The following is a 17,452-nucleotide window of genomic DNA, read 5'->3' on the forward strand; positions in this document are numbered from 1 at the left end:
TTGTGGCAAAATGGGACACATGAAAAGGGACTGCAGACAATGGAAGTCCAGGAATAATGCCTCTTCTAGGAATAACAGGAATAGGAGGACTCAGCCTTCAGGTTTATGTAGGAGATGTGGAAAGGGCAGGCATTGGACGAATGAGTGTAGGTCAACAAGAGATAAACAGGGCAACCCGTTGCCATCGGGAAACTCAATAGGGGGCCTCTCGAAGGCCCCCATGGCAAATGTGGTCCAGTCATTTCCGATCACTGCAGAGAACATGCCTCTTCAGGGAAATTAGAATGCCCCATGCCTGCTGTTAAAAGCAATAACGGCCTGAAGGATGAGTTAAATGTGGTGAATGAATCAAGAAATCTAAGAGGACAAAGTAAACGAATATTCTGGCAGACTTCTATAAATGAACAAAGGCCACAGCTAAGAGTGTGTGTAAATGGCAAACTTATTACTGGCTTACTGGACACAGGTGCGGATGTAAGTATCATTACACCAGAGTCTTGGCATCCACATTGGCCTCTTCAGGAGGTAGATATTCAGTTCTTAGGAATTGGAACCCTATCTCGAGTAAGACAAAGCACGAGATGGGTCAATTGTATAGGTCCAGATGGACAAATAGGAAAACTAAGGCCATATGTAGCAAATATTGCAGTGAATTTGTGGGGCCGTGACCTATTGCAGCAATGGAATACCCAAATTAACATTCCTGCTGCTTCCAGAGCCCATATTTCTGAGGACAATATTACAAGATATTACAGATGGCGGAAACCAGCCATTAGAGCTATACAAGAACACAACACAATTGATGGCTCTCCAGAGGTACCAACAGCCATGCCTCTACAATGGTTGACTGAGAAACCAATATGGACTAAACAGTGGCCTTTAGCTGAGGAAAAGTTACAGGCTTTAGAACAGCTGGTACAAGAGCAATTAGATGCTGGACATATAGAAGAATCTACCAGCCCTTGGAACTCTCCTGTGTTTGTTGTTAAGAAAAAATCTGGTAAATGGAGAATGGTGACAGATCTTAGAGCTATCAACAAGGTTATTCAACCTATGGGCCCTCTGCAATCTGGAATTCCTCTGCCCTCCCTGTTACCAAAGGGATGGCCTCTTATAGTTATTGATCTGAAAGATTGTTTCTTCACTATACCATTATAAGAAAAAGATAGAGAAAAGTTTGCCTTCACAGTGCCTACCTATAATAACTCTCAGCCTGCAAGGAGGTACCAGTGGACCGTCCTCCCACAGGGAATGTTGAACTCTCCCACCCTGTGCCAATATTTTGTAAGCCAACCATTGAAAATTATACGCAAACAATTTCCTAAGTCCATAATATACCACTATATGGATGATATCCTGATATCTGATCAAAACAAAGATACCTTAGAAAGGCTGTTTGAAGAAGTAAAACTAGTATTACCTAAATGGGGATTGCAAATTGCTCCTGAAAAAATTCAGAGAGGAGATTCTGTTAATTATTTAGGTTATAAAATAGGCTTACAAAGAATTAAGACTCAAAAGGCACAAATCAGGAGAGACCGGTTACGAACGCTTAACGACTTTCAAAGATTATTAGGAGACATTTCCAGTCTACGACCAGCTGTTGGGATAACACCTGATCTAATAATTCATTTAAACAAAACCTTAGATGGTGACAAAGATTTGAATAGTCCCAGAGAGTTAACAGCTGAAGCAGAAAAGGAACTGATGATGGTTGAGGAAAAATTACAGGAGGCACATGTAGATAGGGTGGATCCAAATTTTAGTTGCGTTCTAGTTATATTGCCTTCCAGAATTTCTCCTACAGGAATTTTAATGCAGAGGGAAGATACTATTTTAGAATGGATTTTTTTACCACACAAACCAAGTAAAAAATTAAAAACTTATGTGGAAAAAGTCTCTGAATTGATTATAAAAGGAAAATTGAGACTTCGTCAATTAGCAGGTATAGACCCATCAGAAATTATAGTGCCTTTCACTGCTGATGAGATAAAAAAGTTGTGGGAAGACAATGAACCATGGCAAAGAGCTTGTGCTAATTTTTTGGGAGAAATCAATAACAATTACCCAAAAAGCAAGAGACTTAACTTTATAAAGAGAACTTCTTGGATCCTCCCTCGAATTGTCCGTGATGCTCCAATAACCGGAGCCCATACATTTTATACCGATGCTAATAAATCAGGGAAAGCAGGTTACAAATCAGAAGAATTGAGTAAAGTGGAACAAAGTCCTTATGATTCTGTCCAGAAAGCAGAATTATATGCCATCCTTATGATGCTTAGGGATTTTAAAGAACCTCTTAATATAATTACTGACTCACAATATGCAGAAAGAGTTATTTTGCATATTGAAACTGCTGAATTTATACCTGATGATACAGAACTGACCTCATTGTTTATCCAGGTACAAGACATGATCAGAAACAGGCTCTGCCCTATGTATATAACGCATATCCGATCCCATACAGGTCTGCCACGTCCTCTAGCACAAGGTAATGCAGATATTGATCAATTATTGATTGGTAGTGTGCTGGAGGCATCTGAATTTCATAAAAAACATCATGTCAATAGCAAAGGCTTGAAAAAAGAGTTTTCTATTACATGGCAACAAGCTAAGGAGATTGTAAAGAAATGCCCTACTTGCTCTTTTTATAACCAAACACCATTGCCTGCAGGGACTAATCCAAAGGGTATTAAAAGGAATGAAATTTGGCAGATGGATGTGTTTCACTTTCCAGAATTTGGCAAGTTAAAATATGTACATCACACCATTGACACTTATTCAGGCTTTCAGTGGGCAACCGCTTTAAGCTCAGAAAAAGCTGACTCAGTAATCACACATTTATTAGAAGTTATGGCCATTATGGGTATACCTGCACAAATAAAAACAGATAATGGTCCAGCTTATGTATCTAGGAAAATGAAACGATTTTTTGCTTATTATAATATTAAGCATGTTACAGGTATACCATACAATCCTACAGGTCAAGCCGTTATAGAAAGATCAAATCGTACTATAAAGGATATGCTAAACAAACAGAAAGGGACGAAAGATACCCCCAGAAATAGATTGCATAATGCTTTATTAACCTTGAATTTTCTTAATGCTAATGAGAAAGGAACAACAGCAGCAGAGAGGCATTGGATAATGGAAAAAACTTCTGAACTAAACCAACCTGTTTATTTCAAAGACGTGCTGACCTCTCAATGGAGGCCAGGAGATGTGCTACGTTGGGGAAGGGGTTTTGCTCTTGTTTCCACAGGAGAAGAAAAATTGTGGATACCATCAAAATTAATAAAGGTTCGATTTGAAGAGGAGAAACCTCTTGGAAAGGAGAAATGACAGCTCATCCACAATGATGATATTCATACAGTTGGTAAGAAAAACATATAGAATGGGGGCAGGGTTCTGTTCTTATCGCCACAGGAAAACACTGATTTTTGAAAAGTTCAAGGGACCCTGGATATCTGAATACTGACAGATGGAAAATAATGGCACAATAAGGACTATCAAGAAGACTGAATAGGTTCTGTAAGTAAAATATACTAAATCATATTTCTAAATTTATAGAGCTGGTTTTAGAGTTGGACTCTGGCTCAGTCCCTCTCTAATTCCAAGCCTGTTGTTAAAAGAAAAACCCAGAATTTCAGGAGTTTCTGTCTCATGTCAAGAGCCATGATATGGGACAGAAAGAAATATGAGTTTAGAAAACATTTTTACTTTTCTTCATATCTATCATATCTTTCAGTGAATATATCTATCATGTCTTTCATTGAATATATGTATGTCTGTATATGTCTATATGATTAATATACGATTATATATTATTATAATCATATAATATATGATATTAATATATGATTAATATATATGATTAATGTTTAATTTTTCCACAATGAACAATAAGTTTTTCCTGCAGTGACATTTGAAGTTTCCAGGAAGAAGATGGGGCCCCATAACAACAACTCCACCTGGTTGATATGACATCATGATACTGATAGCGCTACTACAAGACCTGTTTTGAGTACCAGCTGCACAAGACGATGCCAACGTGGTTAGCTGAAATGATGCACATCTTGTACAACATTCTGGCCAGACTTCCACAAAATACTCAGAGACTATTTGCAATTTTAAAAGACATTGATCTTGAAATTTAACCATCATTTTACTTTCACAGGATCCCCCAGAAAGAACGTCGCCCCCATGACAGCTGGAAGTAATTCTAGAGAACGACGTCCCCTCTCCCAGTAAAGTTTGTCCTTGGGTTTAGGGACATCATTTAGGGGTTGGTTATAATTAGTATAGGGTTGAGGGTTGGGGGAGGAATTTTATAAGCGCAGGAATCAAAAAAAAAAAAAGAGGGATAATTGGATTATGGGATAATAGCTTTGTACTTGTGAGTTATTGTTTTTAGACAAATATATTGGTATTGATTCTTATATATTGATACAAACTTAAATTATGTTGACTATTTTAGGCATGCATGCTTCTACCTCCGTTTAAAACATTTTTATGTATTGACATATATATATTGTATTGATATATGTATATTTTACCATATTGCATTGTACACTTCTACCTCTGATTAAGATACTTATATATTGTTTATGTATTGATATATATATTTACCATATTGCAATGTATACTTGCACATTGTTTATACTTGGAGGTTATATTGTCCCCATTTATTGCACAGTTGTTTACTATTTCAGTCTTTAAGTTAGATAGATATTGAGAATAATATAGATCAATAGTCATCTAAGTTTGTCATTTATAATTAGACTAATCAGGTTCTTTAGATACATAGACATTATATTCAGTATAGATAGATAATCTTCAACCTCTTCAAAGAGCTGTAGAAAATGGCCTTTAATCTAACTCAGAGTTCTGTGGTAGGGAGACACAATCGCTCCTGGCAACACTGATCTATTCCCGAGAGAATGTTGAGCACCAAAGACACTCCACCTGGAGCCTTTCTTCTTGGTAGAACTGGCCTTTGGGTAAAGAAATGCCCATACCTCAACTACTGACAGAGTTGCAGAGTATCCGTAAATGGATAAAACAGGACTGTCATATCCTGCCAAGACAGGATAAGATAGTTTTGAAAAGTTCCTTGCCTTTGAAAATGGTATGTCAGTTACGTTAGGCCTTAGCCAAAGTTGGTTGCTTCAACGCTGCAAACGTGATTTTGGGTGATTGCCCAGGTAGCCAGTTGTCTCTGTGATTTGTTACATGTTCTGGAAGTTTGATTGCACTTCCTAATTACTTAGGTAACATTATTTCCCTTCTCAGATCTTTGATGGGATTGAAGATTATATAAACGTAGTTACTTTCCTTTTATGACGTGGCCAAGTTATTTCTTATACAAGACTTAAGCTAGTTAGAATAGGATATTTGTATTTATTGTATATAATTGTGTAGGTTTGTACTTACTGTATATAATTTCGTAGTAGGCTTAGAACTCTCTTACTTAAACAAAAGGGGGAGGTGTTGTGGGAGTAACTTCCGCTGCCTCAACCAATAATCACTGAAGCAGGAGCCCACAGTGCAGTGGGGAGCGACTTCCGCTCCGTCAGCCAATAGCTGCTGAAATACCAGCCCACTGGGGCGTGGTATATTTCTCTCTTAAAAAGAGAAGCAGTTCCGGATAAGGCCCTCTTGGTTCCGGCTCTTGGTTCCGGTGCTCGGTCTCAGCTGCTGCTCCCGGCTCCTGCTCCAGCGACTAGGCTCCCTTCCTGACGGTTTATGGTGTATGTAAGTTTTACCCCCCCCCCAAATAAATAACCCCTTAAAACATAACTGGTGTGGGATTGATTCGTTAATAGATCCACTACATTTTGGATTAGGATTTCTGAGGAACTACCTCAGGTAAATATGGTCATAAAGAATGGGGTCCCAATCCTCCTATGGAGAGACACTGAGGAACTGGCACTATCCTCAGATGTGTACCAAGAAGGAGGCTGAGTGAGGACACTGAAAAAAGACAGCTGTCCTAACCCAGGAAGAGAACGGTCACCAGAAATGACTACCTTGACACCCCCTCCCCCTACCCCACCTCCCTCTCAGACTTCCAGCCTCTGGGATTTTCGGAGAATGAGTTCCTATTGTTTACTTCTCCAGTTTAACTGCAGGTTGAAGACTCCTTATTCAAAACTCAAGACTCAGCTTTGTGAGCACCAACATGATGTCACAAATAGAAAATTCCACATTGTGATCATGAGACAGTGTCATGCACAAAACTATTGTGTGGCGCTCTACTGCCTGAGGTTTCTGTCCCACTCGGTCCCACAGTTGTTCAGTCTCAAAGAAACATACAGAGGTCTACATTCATCATAAACTGGTTGGCCTATTAGCTCAGGCTTCTTTTTAACTCTTACATCCTACATTAACCCATAATTCTTGTCTGTGTCAGCCTCGTGGCTTGATACCTTTTATCAGCAAGGCATTCTCATCTTGCTTCCTCTGTGTCTGGGTGATGACTGCAGACTCAGCCTTTCCTCTTCTCAGAATTCTCTTGTTCTGGTTGCCCCACCTATACTTCCTGCCTGGCTACTGGTCAATCAGCGATTTATTAAAGCAATACAACTGACAAATCTTTACAGGGTACAAGACCACTGTCCCACAGCAGAGCTGCATTGAGGCTATGTGGATAACATAAGTAAATTTCCATTGAGGCTTAGTGGGTGAGATGTACATGTAACATAAATGCATGTCCTGTCTGTGTTAGGGCCACCTCCCCTAAATATCACATTATCAATACACAAATGTCACAAAAACCCAAAATATATTTCCCATAACAAACCCTCAACTTGTGTGTTGTTTTGACTGACTACTACATTAACTATATTGCAACTTTCCTACTGTGGTAGACATTAATAACCACCTTTCTTTTTTTTTTTCAGACAAGGAAGTGAGATCAGAGAGAAGTAACCAGCTCATAATCACACAGACTTTAAAACAGGGCTTGACTATGACACCCTGAGTCTAAGCCCAGGTCTGTCAAACCACTTACATGCTCTGCCAGCAAATATAACTGGTTCATGAAAGATTGAAAGACACTTTTCATTTTCTTCATTTACTTATTTTCAGCTAGCCCTTTTCTGTGTATCCTCCAGAACTGCTCATAGTCAGCCACGCTGCTCCTCTACCCCAGTCTCTCCCTGTCCTGAATGCTCCTGTTTTCTTCCCAAATGATAAAATCGAAACTCTGCATATGAGAAGAAAAAGAATATATATATATATATATATTTACTTTGTGTTTGCTTATTTTTTACCCCTTTGATAATTAGCTTTTAGAAGATGTCTTGGGAGTGCTATGGTGACCGACCACCTGCAAAGTTCCATTGGCCACAAGTTTGCAGTGCTTTTGAAAGGTAGCAATATACTTGTGGGCACCAAGTAAAGAGAGGGTGAAGAATAGTGTTTGAGCACTTCTTAAGCACCAATCCTACTCTAAGAAATTCGCATGGCTGTGATAATCACTGCAGCCAATCAGGTGGGTGTAGACAGTGCCTCTCATGTTACAGACAAATGATGTAAGGCAAAAAGAGAAGGCATTTGCCTAGAATGACGAAGCTGGCATTGAAGCCAGGTTGCAAACTTCGAGAATGGTTAGGAAATGAGATTGAGTGACAGGAAGTGCAGGATTAAGTTGTCACGACAGCTCCTAATTAAGGATGCATCATGACCAGTTGTCACATTCTCCTGCCATCATGCCTAACCACAGGAAAGACTGTATGATCTCAAACTGTAAGCCAGAATAAACCATTCTTATCTGATATTTGGCCACAAGAAGAAAGAAGCATCTGATGCAGGAGGTAACCGAAGATCTACTTGATGGATAAGAAGTTAGCGAAGCAGTCTGCATTTCCAAGCCGGGATAGTGTCTACAAGGAAGAACCCTGTTTCCCCACCACTTCCAGAAATGATTCTACTCAGAACCTGAAAGCCTCAGCCCAGCTCCCCCGCACCTCCGAGTCCCCCTTCACCTCTAAGAGTCTGTTTTGTGTGCAATCAGAGAATGGCTCCAGTCACAGCTGGAGAGAACTCTGCCTCCCATGGCTCATTTGGAAGCACTGCATGGATTTGCATAGAGGCACCATCTCCTGAATCAACCAGGAGGGGAATGGCCTTTGTTTTCATTGTCTGGTTTATGAAAGTCTTCACATGGAGTTTCCAGAGAGAAGCTGAACGGGGTAAATGACCTACAGAGGCTGGTAGCCAAGGCGAAAGTCTATTAAAAACCGATTTCTCCAAAGCACATCGCCCCATGGGCTTTAGAGAAAAGATAACCCACCGAGTGCATTTACCAAATGAGGGCTCTGAGAGACAGGAGGGTTGGTTAGCCTGGAGAAAGGCACTGTTCTGGAAGGAGAGAGGCTAAGATGGAAATTCTCGGCTCTTACATTTCCAGACCACCACTCAGGAGCACAGAGTGAGCTGCCTACTAGCTGGAGGGAATGAAGTAAGAATGAGCAGCCGAACCACCTTAGCATTCTGAACTTCCCAACTGCCAGATGGAGTTCAGAGTGATACCCATGGCCCTGACTTTATCCCTGCATGTGGGTGGGCCTTGTATACATATAGAATGAATTCCATTTTGCACCTCAGTGGTTAGCCTGTGTTAGCTGGGAGGATGTCGGTGAGCTGAGGAAGCATGTCCTGCCACTGGCTCTTCTTTAAGGTTGGTGATAGATGCCAATATTTTGATAATGTGTTCTATTCTAACCAATTACATTTATATGCGGGAAGGATTTTTCTATTTCCATTCTCACACCAGATAAAAATTTATGGCTTTAGATTTCTTTGTGTGGTCTGCTCACAATCCAGGCCTGGCATCCGTGTCACCCGTGAACCTGCATCACATCTTTTCGGCCTCCCTGCCCGGGAAGCTTCTCATACGCCACACTCAGTTTCGGAGCCTCCACCTCTCTCTCTGAGATGTTGACTTTAAGCAGCATCTATAATCTATCTGTTGCTTTGGCAATGGCCCTGACCTTGGAGCTGCTGTGCCTGCTTATGCAGCCAGCATTGAGACCCTCACCCCAAAGATGATAGCTGTCCAGCATCCTTAGTTGATGAAGGACTCCTTGGAGGAGGGGCAGGCCGGCTGACTGAGCTGAGTTGGGACAGAGTCTAAAGGAGATATGGACCAGTTCTCCTCAACTTAACAGTGGGACTGAAGATTGATAAGCCTACCATACACTGAAAATATCAAGTTTTCATAACTTAGCAATATAGGACACTGTCGTTTCTACTAAGGTATAATGTTTTGACATTTTCATGATGTCAAAAAGTCAAGGCTGAGCCACCAGAAGTCAGGTATAGTGTGTTTAACAGTGCATATGATCTAGGAAGTACTGGCCGGAGAGCTTTCACATGTCTGGGGAACATCTTGGCCATGTGTTATCTATCGTGGTAGCCACTAGCCACATAGGGCTATTGAGTGCTTGAATGGATTCAGTAAGACAGAAAGAAAGCTCTTAGCTTATTTACATTGAATTCCCTAAAGTAGGCATCAATGGCTAGTGGGTGGCATGCTGGAGAGTGAAACCTTAGAGTTCTCTGTGGGGTCAGGCGAAGGCTTAGGAACCATCTCCAATCCCTCTTGGTGGCTCCTGGCCCATCTCATCCCTGCTTCCTGGTCCTCCTTAGGAGCACCTATTGAATACTTCCTTTCACCTCAGGTGTCCTCTCTCCCACCTCTAGGAAGACGGGCCTATGTGAAGCCTCTGTAGGTCTTTCAAATTCACCAAGCCACTATGTTGCTGTGATTGGTCTTACTATGGAAGAGTTGAACGTGACCACTGAGAAACAGCTGTGTCTCCCAGCAGCTTAAGACTTTGTGCCTTCACAGAAAGGTGGTTTCATTTTTACCTATTTACTTCCCTCTTCCTCGCAGTGGAATTGGAACCACGGTTTGAATTCAGCAGTCACCCCTTGGCCTTTCTGTTTTGTATGCCAAAGGTAAGAATACCTAGCCTGATCGTACCTGTGACTGCTACCAAGAGATGCTCCCCAGGGCTCAGACTGATAAGAGCGCATGAGAAGGCTAACTCTGCATTCCACCACCCGAGTGAACCTCCTGTGACTCCCGGGTAGGGTACCCTTCTGACCTTCAGCCAGTGTCTGAACCCTTCTGAGCCTGCAGGCCTGAATCTGGAGGAGGCTTGTGAAATGGGTGTAAGAGCTCCAGGAAAGACTTAAGTCAAGTGCTGGCACTCGCCTGGGTCAAATACTGGTTCTCATCTCCGTGATCTGCAAGGTCATGTCTGGTGCTCTGAGCCCACCACACTGCACTACACAGGAAGCAGGGACTCTGGGATTGAATCTCTCTACTCTCTGGAAAGCCTTGCCCCTGACTCCAGCTCTTGCCATCACTTTCTGCAGACTTCCCGGAACTCAGGCTCCAATGCAAACATTATTCCTCAGTACCTCCCCGGACATGGTGGTCAGCTTTTCGTTGTTGTGTTTGGTCTAAAGGGTCTAAAGCTGCCCATAAATATATCTATTCTTGGAGTTTGTACTTTATTTCACATCCTTGGCCTTCGCCTTAATTACAACTTCTGGCACATAGCACATGAATTATGAATGTTGAAGAATGAATGAATGAAACGGCAGCCGCCCCTGGTTTACATGCCCAGAAGCTGTGAGGAGGAATCTGAAAATGAGCTGGGGCTAGTTTTGTTTTCCGAGAGTTCATCTAGAAACTACTTTCTCACCACCGTTGTTCCTGACAACCGCTATGGGAGGTGCCCGTTCCGTCTCCCTTCTGGGTAACGGGAATGGTATCTATGCGCTAAGCTTTCTCTGGTTTCAGCTGCAGGCATTTCTTGGGATGAGATGAGTGCTATGGATGCAGATTACATAGTGAAGGTGATAGGCCTGGGTGAGCGTGGCAAATCCCCACCTCTGTGTAAACACGTTAAGATGATCGCTGCAGGCTTATCACAACATGTACTTTGCCGTAAGGATCATTGTGCCACAGATTTTAAAGCATGGAACATTTGATCTTTTTTAATTTTTGTTTTTGTACTAATATAGAGATGGCTCCTAATCCTCAAAAATCTCACTGAAATTCACAGGAGAGGGGTCCAAAATTTCTATCTTCGGGTCAACTTTAATGGTACCCACTATCAACCATGACTGGAAATAGAATTTCTACTCTGTGAGTATTACCATTGTGATCTAGTGTTACCGCCTATTCTGCTGCTTCTGGTTCTCTTTCGTGTACCTAAACTATGATTGTTGTTAGGATTGGGGACCTGTCACGTTTCTATATCAAGACAGATGCTCGAAGCTCAGGTGCACTCTGATGAGTCTGCTGGACCAAAGTTCAAAAGGAGCCTTCTCACATTGTCTGATTGTTCACCCAACAGATAACCAAAGAGGCCATTGGGTATTGGCAGGCACTAAGTCAGGAAGGTGACAATTATGTTCACACATCCAACTTCTAAAAAAAATCACAATGCCCAAGGAAATAAACCAGATCACTGTCATAAACCACACAGAGAGGGAGCTGGCAGCAGAAACCAGGCCAAGAAGTTTTCAGTGACTTCAAGGTGGCACTCAAGTTTTAGTCACAGTTTTCTAAGGCCACAGGTCTTTAAGGAGGAGGCTGCAACTGTGATGCCCTCTGACCCCCTTTCATGACATGGCTCCTAGCAATGATGCTGCAATGAATATGGAGTGAGGCGATCTCTTTGAGATACTAGAGCTAATTCTTTTAAATCCATCTCCAGAAGTGAGATTGCTAGGCAGCTTTAACTTAACTTCTAGAGAATTCTCCACACTTTTTCACAGTGACTGCCTCACTTTGCAAGCCCAGAAATAGTAAGCAAAGGCTCCTTATGCCCCACATTAAAAATAACATTTTAAATTTTCATACTTTTTAATAATAGCCATCTAAAAGACATGAGGGAATGCGTATCTGTGATTTGCATTTCTCCAAGGATTAGTGATGTTGAGCTGTTTTTATACAAACATGTTGTTTATTTGTGTATCTTCTGAGAAATGTCTCTTTGGGTCTATAACCCATTTTCTAAACAAGGGGTGTGTGTGTGTGTGTGTGTGTGTGTGTGTGTGTGTGTGTGTGACGTTGTTGAGATGTAGGACCTCCTTTTATGTTCTGAATTCTGACTATCACCCTTTTGTCAGATATGTAGTTTTCAAATCTTTCCCCACATCCTGTAGGCTGCCTTTTTATTTTGTCATTTCCTTTGCCATTAGGAAGCTCCTTGGTTTATTATAATCCTGTTTATCTATTTTTGCTTTTTTTGTTTGTGCCTTTTGTGTCATACCCAAAAAATATAGCTAAGTCCATGTCAAGAAGGTTTTCTTCTAGGGCTTTCTTGATTTTAGATTTTACTTTTAAATATGCTCCTAATCTATTTTGAGTTGATTTTTCTATGTGGTTTGAGATAAGGGACCAATTTCAATCTTTTGCATATGGATATCCATTTTTTCCCAGAAACATTTATTAAAGTGATCTTTCTTCCCCCATATGTCTTCTATTATTGGTATCCTTGCCAAAGATCAAATGGGTGGATCTATTTCTCCATTGTCTTCCATAAGCATGCATACTATTGGGTTAGTATCATTTGCTTTCGGGTACCACTAGCTTATTTAAGTACTTGAATTCAGCAAATATAAGGTCTCCAAATGCTCCTCTATAAGGAGAATGTAATGTGATTTAAAGTGATATTTCATTTGTATTTTAATAAATAAAGCTTGCCTGAAGGTCAGTGCAAAGCAGTCACCCTCGTCAGTCATATAGGTCAGGCAGTTTTGGCACACACTTTAAATTTCAGCAGTCACACTAGTTAGCCACAGAGGCCAGGTGATGTTGGTGCATGCCTCTAATCCAGCACTAGAGAGAAAGATAAGGTGGGATGAGACAGGAATTTGTACCCTTTCAGTCTGAAGATTTCAAAAAGGTAAGAGCTCTCTAGTAGCCGAATTGGCTGCTTTTGCTTTTCTGATTTTCAGGTTGAACCCCAATGTCTGTCTCTGGGTTTTTATTATTCATGCTACAGTGATGTGATGTGATATGGGGTGTGTGTGTGAGTGTGTGTGCGCGTGCATGTGAGTGCGTGCGTGTGTGTATACACATAACTGAATGTTATTCATCTTTAAAAAAAGAAAATTCAGCTAAGTAGAATAAATGAGAATAGGGACAGATACTCTATGATTCAACTTACGTGGAGACTCTAAAATGTCAAATTCATAGAGTTTCATGATTATTACCAGGAACTAAGGAGAGGAAGAAACTGGTAGTTGTTGGTCAATGGACACATGGTTTCCCTGATGCAAAATAAAGAGGGTAAGGGGTTCTTTCAAGGTGGTAAATGTGCACTATGGTACTGATTGCGATGATGGTTTTAAGAATGTGAGCAACCCTCTGCATTCACCCAGTTGCATACCTTACATATACAGCTTTTTGTGTGTCAATCACAGTCCGGTAAGTCAGTCTAAGGAAAGCTGCAAAGCATGTGGGTAACTAGGGTACAGCAAAGATGCCAAGAAACAGAATGAGCTGGTGCTACTTCCACGGCAACATCACACACAGCAGGAGGAACTTACCTGAGGGGAACTCTCACAAATATAATGGGCATTGGCATGGGCTCTTTGCTGTGTTGTCAAGTAAAGACCCTTGCTTGATGAGTGCATTTGGGCCCCAGGACTGGAAACATATACATCTAGTTTATTTCCTAGGGGATAGGATGGGTATCCAGGAAAAATTTCAGTCTGGGACATCACACAAATAATTTGGTGCCTTAAGGACAGACGGTAGTCTACTGTCTCCATGCTGCTTTGGTTAATAACAGTAACTTATCTGGCTAAATATGTACCAATATTCCTAAGGCACTCTCAGCCCTGGCCATACCATTAGGCAACACTAGAATGTGTTGAAATGATTCTAATTGATTAAGACACTATCAAACTTGCAACACATCACCCAAACCCACGGTCAAGGCTACCTGGTAGCAAGAAGTGGATATGAATGCACCGGGTTGAACCAGGCTTCCTTCCTTCGCGGCATGCTGTCGTAGATTAAAAGATCTTTCTCAGTCAGAACAACGAGGGCCGGTTTCCACTGCTTCTCGCTCTCTCCTGGCACCTGAAATAGAAAGCAGAGAACTGTGCAGCAGCTGGAGGATGAGGATGAGTGGGAGAAGAGACGTCAGCCGCCCTTCAATCAGAGAACCGAGCAAAACGTGTGTCTTTTGGCTCAGTCTTCAACAGTTGAGATGGGAGGAAATAACTATGGCACGATCCTAGCAATTCCTGTTCACTGAAAATATCTGGTCCCAGGGCCCTGGCATGTGCTATCTGTGCAGCCAAGGAGGCGCACAGCTGCTGCACAGCTGCCATCGGGTCTCACCTGTCAATCAGGGCTGAATCTTTATGTCACAGCGGGAAGAAAAGGCTTGGGGGGGGGATCCGCATGCTCATCTTATGCTCTGGTCCAGCACATTGATTATGAAAGCTTTTGAATAAACATCCAAAGGCACTGAAAAAGAACCTGCACATGTATTGCTCATTTGGGTGTGAGACCCGCAGTCTCTTAAGTCTTGCTCTTGAATTGCTCTTCTGGTTTAGGCATCACTTCCAAATTTCTCTTCTCCCATTGACTATTAGTGACCTTCAATGAAGAATACTTACTTAACTCAAGGGCCAGTATGACCGACCAGGAACAGAACTGAAAGCATTGGACGAGATACATTTTTGCATCCCTTCCTTTGCTGAGACCTGATGAGATCACCATTCCTTTTGGCCCAGTTGATTCCCCTGAACTCCCTAAATGCTCTTCTGTCCACGAAAGTGCTCTCTGTCAAGGTTGAATTTGAGGACCCGGATTTAGCTTGTGGCGAATGTAGAATCCCAGCGCCCCACCCACCAGATGGGTATTTATTGGGATGCCCAGACGATGTTTATGCTCCTTAAGTTATAGAAGCACTACCCCAGCATAGGTCAAAGATTGTCTTTTTTTTTTCCCCCTCAAAGATTGTCTTTGATAGCAGTAAGCTTCTCAGTGCAGACAGTCATCGTGGAAACCAGTAATCAAGGTCTACTAAGAACACAAAAACCTTTGCACGAGCTAAATTCATATTACAGCTCATTTACCCTTGTGTTCTTTTAAAGTATTTATTTATTATCCCCGTGTGCTATTTAGCAAGCTTGTAGAGGTTAGAGGACAGTGTGCCGGACTTAGTTCTCCCCTGCCATGTTGGTTGTGGGGAGCAAATTTAGATTGTTGAGCTTAGAAGAGAGCATCTTCACCTGCTCAACCACCTTGTTTCTCTGTTCCTTTCATTCTAATCATGTGTGTGTGTGTGTGTGCGTGTGCGTGTGCGTGTGTATCTCATATTATATAATTTGCTATATATTCTTTTTTTCTTAAGACAGCTTCCCACCTCGGCTGGGTCCTCCTGCCCCAGCGTCTTAAGAGCTGAGACGATAGTCTTACATTACCATGCCTGGCTTCATTATCATATTAAGTGCCAGAGCTGAAATCTGCACAGTGTGGGAGGCACATACATGTGGCTGCTTTTCACACCAGACCATGACCAGTACATTAGTCATGCATGACCGAAGTAGAGAAAATGTACAAGTAGGGGCTGGGGCTGACATTTCTAAGCTCTCGGTGTGACCTGAGTACAGCTCTGGTGTCCCTGAGTCATGTGTCTTTGGACATTCCTACCCTTGCTACTCCTGGGTCCTTGCTGGCACACACTAGAGGCAAGCAGTGTTGACTCTGCAGCCAGGAGCTGGAGCACAAGTCCTGCTTCAGGGTTTGCTAGCCGACAGTCACCCAAAGTCTTTGTATTTTAGCTTCCGCGTCTGTAAGACGGCAGCTATCAGCATCCATTGCAGAGGATGGTGTGAAGACAGATGAGTTAAAATCTGCAGAAGACTTAATCTGGTGCAGAGCAAGCACCAGGGAGGCATCTTTTCAGTAGCTGACTCCTGATGCTACTCCGGTGAGTAAACAGGACAGTGAGTGTGGTGTGCTTAGCAGCTGGGAGATGGGAAATAGACGTATCATGGTGGGCCCACCATATCTTAAAAAGATAATGCCCTGGTGCATGTGCTGGATTTTTGGAGCCCATTCTCTATGGAGGGATGCCATGCTCAGCCTTGATGCAGGGGGAAGGACCTGGGTCCTGCCTCAACTTGATGTGCATGTTTTGTTGACCACCCATGGGAGGCCTTACCCTTTCTGAGGAGTGGTTGGGGGAGGGGTAGGCAAGAGGTGGGGGGAGGAAATGGGATGAGAGGAGGGAGAGAAAACTGTGGTGGGTGTGCAAAATAAATTTTAAATGTTTAATGAGAATTTTTTAAAAAAGGAAAAATAATGTTGAAAGCTGTTTTTTAGAAATGGAATGACAATAATAGTGAAGACAATGTCTTTCTTTGGGGAAAATTATAAGCTAAATCAACAATACCTTTTTATACCAGTAATTTAAATATCATCTCTCTTCTTTTCCAAAGACCCCCTCCACAGGAAGAACATGTCTTTAGTTTTTACTACACTGCCTTCCAGCAATTCCAAACAAAACCTCGCTTACTAAGGAACATCCGCATCTCAACGTCTGTAAAGCTATTTCTACTTGAATAAATGACGCTGACTTTTCTCCCCTCCCTGTGTCTATCTTATGCATACTAAATATATCAGCCTTTAGCTTATTGATTTTCTAAGACTTTGCTATAGCAGAGCAAGAACATCCACAAAAGATCAAAACAGATTGATAAGGAGAAGTCTTTACATGGTGAATAAACTATATATCTGGAGGCAATAAGTTGTGGTTTGGGGAGGGAAGGAGGGACTGAAATAAATTCTCCCAGCTTCTACATGAAACTTAGTAGATTACCTCTCTAGATCATTAAATAGGACTGGAGAATCTACAAAATGATCCTCCCTGTTTGATTATCTTACTTATCTAGTCAGACCTGATCCATCAGCGCTGACTGCAATCAGCCATTTAAATGTGAACATGAAAAGTCACGATTCTTCAGAGACAACCTGAAGCTTGCAGAATGAACCTTGGTAGTCGACATCAGTGGTGGCCTGCCAACCTCTGCACCCATGGGGTCAGTGACGCAGCAATGTGTCCAGTGATGTGTGTAGGTTTCAATCATTCCGGAGCGCTACACATTTTTTTTTTTTTTTTTTGGTTTATTCAAGCTACCTTTGTGGATCTCTTAAAACATGCTGTGAGGAAACTCTGAAGGGCTGTGTCCCACCATCCTTGTGTGCAGATCTGTTGTTTTCATGCTGGGCAAATTCTTGAGAGCAGCAGGATGCCTCTGGCAACAACTGACTTTGCAAGGGGAGAAAAAAAAAAGCCATAGTAAAAAACAAGATTGTGCGTGCCAGAGAGATGGCATGGTGGGTAGAGTGGATAAGGCATTTGCTGTGCAAGTGTGAGGAGTTGAGTTCTAATCCCTA

At 42.0% G+C, this 17,452-nt stretch overlaps 1 protein-coding gene across 2 annotated transcripts in view; it reads right to left on the reverse strand.

Annotated features, from left to right (window-relative positions):
• Sntb1 (syntrophin beta 1) overlaps window positions 1–17,452 on the reverse strand; it is a 259,214-nt gene that overhangs the window by 22,736 nt on the left and 219,026 nt on the right. For both annotated transcript variants that reach the window (XM_048457141.3, XM_048457140.3), the window contains one exon: window positions 13,980–14,119. In XM_048457141.3, the coding sequence (XP_048313098.3) occupies window positions 13,980–14,119 (140 nt within the window). The remainder of the gene's footprint in view (window positions 1–13,979; window positions 14,120–17,452) is intronic.

The sequence above is a fragment of the Myodes glareolus genome, chromosome 19, assembly GCF_982192425.1.
Source record: "Myodes glareolus chromosome 19, mMyoGla1.1, whole genome shotgun sequence".
NCBI lineage: Eukaryota > Metazoa > Chordata > Mammalia > Rodentia > Cricetidae > Myodes > Myodes glareolus.